Source organism: Pleuronectes platessa, chromosome 21, assembly GCF_947347685.1.
Source record: "Pleuronectes platessa chromosome 21, fPlePla1.1, whole genome shotgun sequence".
Lineage (NCBI taxonomy): Eukaryota > Metazoa > Chordata > Actinopteri > Pleuronectiformes > Pleuronectidae > Pleuronectes > Pleuronectes platessa.
In genome coordinates, this window is record NC_070646.1 from 3,548,366 (window position 1) to 3,559,069 (window position 10,704).

General features: G+C 42.8%; 2 protein-coding genes across 2 annotated transcripts; one reads left to right on the forward strand and one right to left on the reverse strand.

Annotated features, from left to right (window-relative positions):
- Positions 1–534: 534 nt before the first annotated feature.
- tmem101 (transmembrane protein 101) lies at positions 535–3,476 on the forward strand. Its single transcript, XM_053413688.1, has 4 exons — positions 535–804; positions 1,538–1,718; positions 1,939–2,085; positions 2,406–3,476. The coding sequence occupies exons 1-4, from the start codon at positions 674–676 to the stop codon at positions 2,712–2,714; spliced, it is 768 nt and encodes a 255-aa protein (XP_053269663.1). The 5' UTR covers positions 535–673; the 3' UTR covers positions 2,715–3,476.
- A 1,334-nt stretch (positions 3,477–4,810) lies between these two features.
- Positions 4,811–10,685, reverse strand: lsm12b (LSM12 homolog b). The gene is made up of 5 exons (XM_053413450.1): positions 10,518–10,685; positions 8,573–8,706; positions 7,583–7,692; positions 6,023–6,149; positions 4,811–5,434 (listed from the first exon to the last, which is right to left on the reverse strand). The coding sequence occupies exons 1-5, from the start codon at positions 10,642–10,644 to the stop codon at positions 5,342–5,344; spliced, it is 591 nt and encodes a 196-aa protein (XP_053269425.1). The 5' UTR covers positions 10,645–10,685; the 3' UTR covers positions 4,811–5,341.
- Between the last annotated feature and the right edge of the window lie 19 nt (positions 10,686–10,704).

Consider the following 10,704-nt stretch of genomic DNA (forward strand, 5'->3'; position numbering starts at 1 on the left):
GGTGCCTAACAAAAATCTTTTTAGGATTAACAGGGAGACTTTTGTCTGGGTCTCAGCTAAAAAAAACTCCTTTTCCTCTAAATACACTTGAGGGATTTTATGTTTGTTTATTCTAATTATCTAATTTAAAATGTAATTCTACCTCTAAATCTGTCCTGGTTTCATCTGTGCTGTTTGTTGATTGTATTAACTGCATATTAAATTGATTTGTTAAGATAAGATAAGATAAAATAATCCTTTATTAGTCCCAGTGAGTGAAATTTACAATATTACAGAATCAAGAGTAAAAAATAGGCATCAATAAGTAACACACGATACTTGAGTGTAACAATATATACAAAATATTGAAAAATATGAATGTTGTTCTTATTTTAACAGTTTAATAAGTGCTGTATAAAGGACATTTTCTGTGATTAACTGTTCAACCTGTAGGTGGCGCAGTCGAACCTCACTTTTCTCAAGCTCAGTTCGAACTATCAACCAATCAGCGGGCGCCTTTGCCCCGGAACAGAACATCTTTTCAAAACAAGAGCTTTGGCTCAATACTTCGCGATTTCCCAAAAGCACGTGGAGCGCTTCGTGGGCTTATTCTGAAAGGCCGCTGGTGTTTTGCCGGATATTCCTCTCGGGTTCCGGCGCTCTGTGGCGGATGGGTGAGCGCTGAGCAGCAAACATGGCGGCTCCCAGCAGGAAGCAGGTTTTAAAGTTCATCAGCCAGTTGGGGGCTTTTATTCTGACCCGGTTCGGCTTCTGGAACTGCTTCTGCATGTTGATGCTGTTCGCGGAGCGTGCGGATTCCAAACGGTGAGAGGAGCTTAACGCTGCGGGAGCTAACGCGAGCTAAGGAGCTAACTTAAAACTCAGACACTTTTACATGAACACATTTCTTTTTTAAAACACATTTATCTAAACGGTTTATAGCTGGTGAAGTGTTTTAATAATAATAAAAAAATGCGTATGTACCAACTTGTTCTGCTCCATTTCCCTGCTAATGCTAACATGCTAACTACTTAACTCTCCAGCAATTAGACGGGGCCCCTCGAGTGGAGCTGCACACATGAGGAGTTGTTTAAATCGACCTCTGTTCTTCCTGGTCTGTAATCTTCTGTGTGGACAGAGTCGAGTCTCTCATGTCCCGCATTGAAACCGTGGTTCCAATCTCTGGTGTTCACTGTGGGTGTGTTGTGAGTCTGCGGTGGGTGGGTCTGCCCTGAGGGAACCACACCCCTCTGAATTACCCAGTACTTATCTGAGCCTGTGTTCATGGTCCTGAACTTTCATCATAGTTTCCTTGGCATGAAAGTTCAGCTCCAGGTGCATCACAGGGTTGATGTTTAAAAACAGATCATAATAAGACAGTCGAGGAAGTAAAAACAGTCACATCTGTAAGGAGGGGGGTGTAAAAGTATTGTTAATCAATGTTTAATGTTCATTAGATGTCGTTGGTTCTTATCAGAGATAAGGTAATCGCTGTATAAATGAAATCAGGCCACATTGTGTACTTTTGATTTGACTGTGTGTACATTGTCGTCTCCAGGAAGCCAGACATCAACGTGCCGTACCTGTTTGTGGACATGGGGGCGGCTGTGCTCTGCGCCAGCTTCATGTCCTTCGGGGTGAAGAGGAGGTGGTTTGCGATGGCCGCCGCCGTCCAGCTGGCGGTCAGCACGTACGCAGCATACATCGGAGAGCAGGTGCACTACGGGGACTGGCTCAAGGTGAGTCACCGCTCCATTGATGGAGTTTATTAAAACACAATGAAGCAGTCTTTTCTACTCATGAGCTGTTATCAGTGATGAAATATTCATCAGAAACAGATCTGTGTCACACGTGAGGGACGATTTGGATTCTGGGTCACCACTACAGAAGTGGAAGTGGATTTATCAGAGAATATGACTGCAGCAGGAACTTAACAGCTTGAACTGTGTTTCCCTGCAGGTACGAATGTATTCCAGAGCGCTGGCAAACATCGGAGGCTTCCTGGTTCTGGCCAGCGGGGCGGGGGAGGTGTACAGGCAGAAAGCTCGCAGCAGGTCCCTGCAGTCGACGGGACAGGTTTTCCTGGGAGTCTATCTCATCTGCTTGGTAAGACCCACGTTGGATTTACAGATTGTCTGAGATCAGAACCAGAAGGACAGTCAGGATATGACAGATATGGTTTTCTGCACAATATCATAATGTGTATTTTGTTAAAACATCCCATAATTGTTAACTGCTGCTAAGTTCAACTTTAGTCTCTTTGAATTCAGTGTCTGATGATCATTTAGTGTTTAAGATATTATGCACTTTGTTGATGTCAAGTAAAACATGAATTAACCTTGAAAGTGATGGAGTTAAAACAGAGTGTAAAACATGCACGTTCCAGTGTCCTTTTAAATGATGCAGTACCACTTTCCTCCCACTAGGTGTACTCCCTCCAACACAGCAAAGAGGACAGGCAGGCCTATCTGAACCACATCCCCGGGGGGGAGATCACCCTGATGGCCCTGGAGGTGCTGTTTGGCGTCCTGGCTCTGGCCTTCCTCTCCGGCTGCTACATCCGCCTGGCGGCTCAGATCCTCGCCACCATCCTGCCTCTGGTGATCCTGCTCATCGACGGCAACCTGGGATACTGGCACCACGGCCATAAGGTGGAGTTCTGGAACCAGATGAAGCTGATCGGACACAACGTGGGCGTCTTCGCCGCTGCGCTGATCCTAGCTACTGACGGCTGAGCCCCCCCCCCCCCGGACTCTCACAGGGAACTTTAGCGAACAGAGAGGCTCTCGTGTTAGCGGGACGGGATCTTTGACCTTTACTGACTTTGATCTCAAAGTTCCAGTGACCCTCGGGACTCAAACGCTCCGAGCTGAGACGACTGGATGTAAAACTCGATGATTGTCTTTGCCTTCCAGTTTGTAACTTAACCTGCAAGAACAAGAAAACTCCAAGCTTCCGTTTTTGCGATTTAATAATTTATTTGAATTCATGTTTACATTTTGTCTCTCTGCTCTGAAGCATGACGCTGAGTAATGATGCTGTAAAGCTACATGAAACAACACCTGCTATTCCAAAATGTAAAGTCTCGAAGGTTTGATAATGTTTTTCAGTTTATGGTTGAAGTATTTCACAGGTTGAGGGGAAACTTTAATAAAACGTTTGTGGTATTGCTTAGGAAATGGGGATGAATGCAGCTCGGATCATCTGATAGGAAACACTATTGTTGCTTTTATCTGGTGCATTATTGTATCTAGACTTCCATTAAATTTAATAAGCACAGCTTTTTTTTAATATTCTGTGTATAATGTTCATTTTTATACAAAATAAATTTAGTCGAGATCACAGCTGCTGCACGGTTCAACTGTTCCCTGAACTTCAATGAAGACTCATGAATTATTCTGTGGGACATGGTTGAAAATGTCCTTGAACGCCCTTCAACGTTAAAGTGGTATTAAAGTGAAGGACAAAAATAAAATGATATAAACTGACAATAATTATCTAGGGGCCTAATCTCCTTATTTCATAATTTATTTGTAATTTGATTGTTTATAGATTCTGAGTCAGTTTAGCTCTAAACTACTTCTGTACCTCCACTTAACACTATTACTAACTCCACTGAATTAAAAGAACTGATTTTCTCCATTTCAGGTCTAAAACAAAGTATAAAATGTAGAATAAGCACATTTAAATGAAAGCTTCTTTAAACTAGAGCAGTACCTGTAGCTGCAGAGTTTGGACATCAGGAGGATCATGATCCACGACACTTTCAGTCCAACAGGTCGGGGGATTCGAGGAACAGGCCGGAGCCGGGACACAGCTTCAAGCCCAACGCCACATTCATAAGAGGTGAATACTTCAGAGTGTAATCTCTGAAAGTATTTCCCTCAGGGCAACACCACTAAACCAAGAGAACCTGTTCCAGTGCAGCGATACTGACGTGTATGTGAATAACATTGAATGTTTTTGATTAAAGGGATTATGATAATTCAGATAATCACAGGACATTTGTCTGGTGAATAAAAACAGGTCTGTTCTTTATATGAATGCAGTTACTGTGTCCTGGAATTTCAGCAATCACATTGCACGAGATTAATTGGTTCAGGAAACCAGAAGTTATGTTAATTATTCTTGTCTTGATTAGTTGTTACAAGATGTCATCGTGTCAAAGAGAAATCCTCAAATCTTCACCCACAATGTTAACACCACAGGGTGTTTTCCAAACTGTTTTCTGAGCAGCACCGGGGGAAATTACTTTCACTTTATTCTAATAACCAACAAATCATTGAGTCATTTTCTAAGCTAAATGCAGTTGTTAGTTTTGTTTGAGGGAGAAAAACTAAATCAATGCAGGAAATGTGCCAAGTTGTGATTTTGGAAATTGGGATCAGCATCGTCTTTGTTTTCCGCCATTTTATAAACCAAACACCTCCCAGATCAATATACTAATGTTAAGTTATCGTTGGTTGCTGCTCTGAGATAAAAATCACAAATCCATGCTGCTCTTCAAATGTTTACCACATAAATCAAGAGCATTAGCCAAATTGATTTAACTTCATAAATCACTTTTTTTATTAACAAATTGAAAACACTTGCTTTCAAGTGTCGCCCAGAAACCAGAAGCTTATTTAATGATCTGGAACTGACGGCTTCAGTTGCCTGTAGTGTAATAATGAAACTTAAAAAAGAAACCGGTTTGTTTAAGAACAACGTGGACATGACTCCAGATTAAATTACCTCTCACCGTTCAGATAGTTTCCAATAATCCTCATGATCTCACAGTCGGAACCGACAAAGTTGGATTGTGTTCAAAAACTTGTTGAAAATTACAGTATTACAGTCAGAATTTTTGTTACTTTTATTTTAGAAAATGTCCTTTAAAGTGTGGCATTTCAAGTCACATTTTGTTTAAAATACAGAAAATACAGACAATAGAACATGGATACAGCAAAAAAGGAAACAATGACAGAAAATAAAGCTAACAAGCCTTTCTGACTGCGCTAGTTTTCTCTTTTTGAAATGGAACTGAAGGCAAAGGAAGAAGGGCGGAAAAAAAGAAAAGGCTTCAGGGGACAGGAGGGGAAGGGTGGGGGGGAGTGGGGGCAGAATGAGACAAGTTAGTTAAGGAAACTATGGATGCTTTATGGTTCATGTTTAAATTATTCTTTATAAAGTCTAATTTAAGATTTAATCTTTCCTCTTTCTTTTTTGTCTTTTTCATTTAATGGTATTTTGATCTTCTGGATCCAGGGCCCTCAGCGCTCCTCCTTGTGGTCTCGGACTGAGGACAAGGAATGCCGACTTCGTCTGGCAGCGGGAACAAAACCACCTGCGTCGCCTTCCCCCGAACGCCCGCGCTGCCAACTCAAGAAGATAAAGTGGAGTCCTTCTGTGTTTGCTGTGCTTGTGAACGTTGCATGGACTTCTGACTTTCCACGTCTCTAAAATGTTTCTCGACCTGCGGGGGGGGGCAGAACAGAGACATTTATGGACAAATCTCGACATCAGTTCTGAGACAAATCTTAACGAGTCACTCAAGCTCCCTGACATTCCACCGAGTGCTGCCCTCTTCCACTTCTACCATTTTTAAATTCAAATTAGATCAGATTTTGTTTCATGCCCAGGGACCAAAAGAGACAGAAGAAAACACAACACAGTGCATCATCTCCACTGATAATGGACCAACAACCTGCAGTATGTTTATATTAAAAACAAATATTGGCCAATAAATCATTGCAGATTCTTTAATTCCCTCAAAATTAGCAGTGTCTTAGTCTTATTCCTGTGAAGCAAAAGGTTTCAACTTCCTAACGTGAGAATTTGATGTTCACTGGATTTAAAGAATATATATCACTTTGATAACTCAACTTTCAGGGTGATGTGAGCCAAAATGATCTCAGGGTCAAATGTCCCTTTATTATTTAGTTTGTTACAAACTGAGTTTTGCGTCACCTGATGATTAATCAAGGAAAAATAAAAATCTGCAAACAAATCCAGAAGTGATGCAGCGTTAGTGAGATATTGTAAAGATATGGAGCTTACTTACTATTTTGCGTACATGACTTAAAGCGCTTCCCTCTTTGCCTTTGCAGTTCTCGACCTGGTAAGGCGGTGAGATTACGACGTCGTCCATCACAATAATGTTCTTCTCCTGCCATTTACAGTCTTTGATGCTGTGAAGGAAAGTGGAAACATTACAGGATGATTTATATCAGAGTTATTGCTTTTAAAGACCTTGATAAATGTCAAAACGTTTATATAAACCCAGAATATTAGAATAATAACATTGAGTTAGGGTAACAAAATTCAAGTGCTCACTAATCTTTTACACAAACCTGACGACCACAAGAAAGTTCTGATTCACCTCAGAGGGATAAACACAGGCTACCACCAGAAGTGTCACAGTAACGTTAGTGTCCATAAAAGCTAAAAACACACAACTGACATGGCGCTGTGTCGTGCTCTGCCAACATGAATACTTAATATTCAGTCAAGAATAAATCAACGCCAGTCGAAGTTACACTTTTAAAAACTGGCCGTGTGAAGTACTAAAGGTTTAAAGATGTTTTTAAATGGTAGGATACGGTTTGTGTGACAATTTTCTCATCAGCCATAAATGCATCGCCTGCTAATTGAATGCGTTGCGATTCATTTATGGTCAATGTAAGACAATGTATTTCATTTTAATTAAGAATTTTTAAGGAGCTGTGGGAGCCTCATCTTATCTGTGAAGCAATCAATGCAACATGTTGTTTTACACCAACAGGCTTCAGGCTGGAAACAGTGTTCACTCCTCAAATCTGTGAATATTTGTCTTGTTTGTCTAAGTGTATGAAGTGGAAACTAGATATAACAGGTTCAGATTTAATCTAAATCGTTTAATCGAAGTTGATGAGGCCTGAGACACTAAAGGATCTGACATGACCTTGAAATACAGACGCACAAAACTAATGTCAACTCCCCTACAAGAAATTGTGTTCATTGAAATAGCGTCGTGAACACTGACTGCAGTTAGAGCTGTTACACAAAGTATGAAAACACCTACATAGGTTTCCAATGACTGATTTACACGACTAAAACCTGATCCCATTTAATACGTCACATAACTTACAGAGGGAGACGGAGGACATGATCATGATTTGGTTAAAAATTAAATAAACCCAAACACTGAATATAATATTTGTTATTCAGATATTAGAAGAAATTGTTTGACAGCTACACTAAGATCCTGTAATAAAATCACCAACACGACACTGGTCTGGATTGAGACCTTATCCCCCATCATCAGGAGAGTGTTGCTGTTTTCCTTCTTTTGGGACTGACTACATTTTGGATCACGTTTAAACGTCCCTGGATTCTTTTTATGAAACTAAATTTGCACGGCTTTCCACGGGATGTGTCAGATCAGACTGTCCCGCCCTTTACGTTGAGGTCAGCCAATGACAGATGGCCTAAAAGCCTGTTATTATCTTTGTGAGGACACACCTAGAGCGTATAATGTTCTGATGTTTCTTGTCGTCACTGTTAAAGACTTTGCTTTGGCTCTACTCGATCCTGCTGCCCTGATGAGTGACGTCCGGGAGAAGAACATGACGGAGGTTCTTACGTTTTGTGAATAGTCTGGAATAGCTGTTGGCCCTCCACAGAAACCCCAGCACTGATTGCATAGGCTTGGGACAGCTTGTCCTCCTTTTCTGACCGTGCTCGATTGGCAAGCTGTGAAAAGATGAACAGAACAAAGGGCTTGTTTAACATTAAGGGTTGAGGTTTAACAGCTTTCACCAAGGAACAGCCTCTTATTCCTAATTGTGACTCTGAGTCCATAGTTCAGGCATAGTTTACACCAATATACAATTTATAAGCAATCTATTAACATTAAGTTTTCTCCAGTTCAGGGTCAAGACACTGAATAATCCATATTCCCACAAAACCAGTCTGGTTTTACAGGTTCCTCCAAATGCAGTGAGAACTTCAGCGTGAATGTCCCGTCTCACTTTTTTGGAGCAGTCCTGCTCAGCTAGAACATGTCAGCCTCATATTTGCATTCCCATAGGGACCAGTCACCAGTACACACAGTAACGGAACTGGACTATAGGGACTGGAAGATGTAAATCAAACTGTCCATCATGCTTACAAGAAACAAATCCCATTAACCTCCCACTGCTGACCGTTAAGTAAACTTTGGATGAACTTTTTAAACTTTACAGTGGACAAAGATTCCCATTAGTTTGGTTTTCTTTCCTTGGAGGAGAAGCTTATGAAGGTTGTCAATTGGAAATCTGCACCCGAACGTTATTAAAAACATTCCAGCACACGTCTTACTCGCAGTGATTTGTATATTTGCTAAGTTTCAGTGCTAGACCTTCATTGAAGCCCGAGCACTGAAACATCACAAACATATCACTGCAAGTTACAGGGTGTGTGGGATTTTTAAATTAACATTTGGTCCACTTACTTCTTCCTGACGCACCTGTCACTTAGAACACAGCAGGAACCTTACATCACAGAAACTTGACATTTCAATTAAGACTCACATTTCCCCCATCATTATCATCAATGGAGGCATAAAACACACAACAGAATATAGAACACTCACCTTGCTAACATTCAATGATGCTAGTGGGGGTGGAGTCTCGGTGCGGTCATTTATTATGTCCACCTCGGAAACATAGGCTAGGTTGATCAGGATGACGTCGTAGAGGTTCGGCTTTCCGCTGGAGGAAGCACATTCTTCAAGAAATTAAGTTAAGGGACACAACTTCATGACACCTACTGACCTCTGATTAACCTGAACACCATTAGACGCACTGCACAGGGGAGCGTGTGACACAGAGAGCAGTGTCTGACGGGCATGGCCAGTGAAAGGTGGTGCCGGATACAGCCGGCCACTACCACAGGCTGTGCTGCCACCTATAGTGACCGTGGATGAATGAAGACTTGTTTGACAGGAGTTGAATTTTGCAAAGCTCCTGTACGTTACACCGAAAAGCATTTCCTGAGATTTTGAATGACTTCCTTTGCTGGAAATCCACTAAATCAAATAACGGTTTGGGTAAATTAGCCGATGGCAGTTTTCCCAAATTCTCTTCCACTTCAATAAGTCCTGGCTTATTTTGTGCTTGATTAACACATTAAAATGACTCATGGGTTCTTGATATTTAATTGCCCTCATTTCCTGTTGTATGAAATCCTCCCATTTCTTTATTCAGGAAATGTTTCTCCATCTTAAACACAGATCTCTGGTTTCCCTGACAGTCCACATTCTTGAGGCGTGAACCTCACATGTCCTGTCAGTGACACAGACGGCTGGTCAGTTGGCTTTTTGTGGCTTCTGGTGATTCACAGGCGTTTCCTTGTATTTTAGACCAAATTGTGAACAGAAGCAGATAAATTCGACTTAATGTCAATTGTAATTAAACGTGCAACTCATTCATTAATTCAGCAGATCACACGTCTACATTAAAAGACAGCATCATGCATTTTCGTTTACTGCTCTAATGTATTGGCTGGTTTACTAAAAAAAAGAATTTACCTGTTAGGTTATTAAAATATCATGCAAAACGAAATACTGTCAAAAGGCTCAGGCCTGTGATGCCAAATCCACAAAGTATTAATATATACATTAATCTAGTGTCTCGGTCACCAGCATGTCCACCTCACGTATTCATTTAAATCCGTGTAAAACATGATGTGGTTCAGGAGTGACCCCTGAGTGATGTTACACACACACACACACATCATGAATGGGTGTAGACACGTCCACCAGCGAGCTAGTATCGGTTCTAATGAACTCATGATGCCCGTGTCACCGGAATCACGTTGAAAAGCCTCCATGTTGGATTAAATAATACATTATGACTGGATTGAGGTGAATGGTGGTTGATGAAGCTGTGGATGCTAATTACGCTAGATGAGCTGGTAGCGGCCGTGTGTGTGTGTGTGTGGATGACCGAAACATAGCATGTTAGCCGACCTAGCATCGGACCGACTGCAGCGTGGAAACCCCTCGGTCTCCATTCATCGTTAGCCTTTCGAAATAGCTGTTAGCATCCCCGCGTAAGGGCGCAGCGGACCCCGGGGGACGGGGCGGGGGGCGAGGCAGAAATAAGTGTCCGCACGCCGCACGGCGAGGGACGCCCGGTGTCAGCTAGCTAGCAGGCTAGCTGGCTAACTAGCAACGGCTTGTGCCTGTGGAGAGCGCACAGCCATGATGCCTCTCCGGGACCCGCTGCCAGATAGTGATCCGTGTTGAGGTCTGGCACCACAATGAGTGGATCCAGAACACATGCACCCGGTGGCGGCCGGCGCGAGAGCCGCGGTGCCGAGCCCGCAACACGGTCGAGCTCCGCGCAGGCCGAGCCGCGAATGGAGGACGAGCTCGGGAATTAAAGACACTTTAACGCGGTTAGGAGATGTGGAGCTCGGCGACCACCAATTACGCCTGCGCGGATCACTATTTGACACAGCGTCGGTTACCCTACAGGCCCTTGCAGCCCGGCAGGCCAGCTCGACGTCCGGCGGCCCAAACCGACAAAGGATACTCAGGGTCAGCATCTTGGACTGGTAGTCGAAGGCGACCACCTCTCCTTGCAGACGTTGGCCCAAGCAGGTGAGGCAAGAGACATGGCTCCCGACGTTGAAATACTCCCCCGGTCCAGGAGCCGCCATCTTCTCCGCCAGGAAACCGGAGCGCCTGCCCTTACGTAAAAAGCGACGTCGTGACGTGGA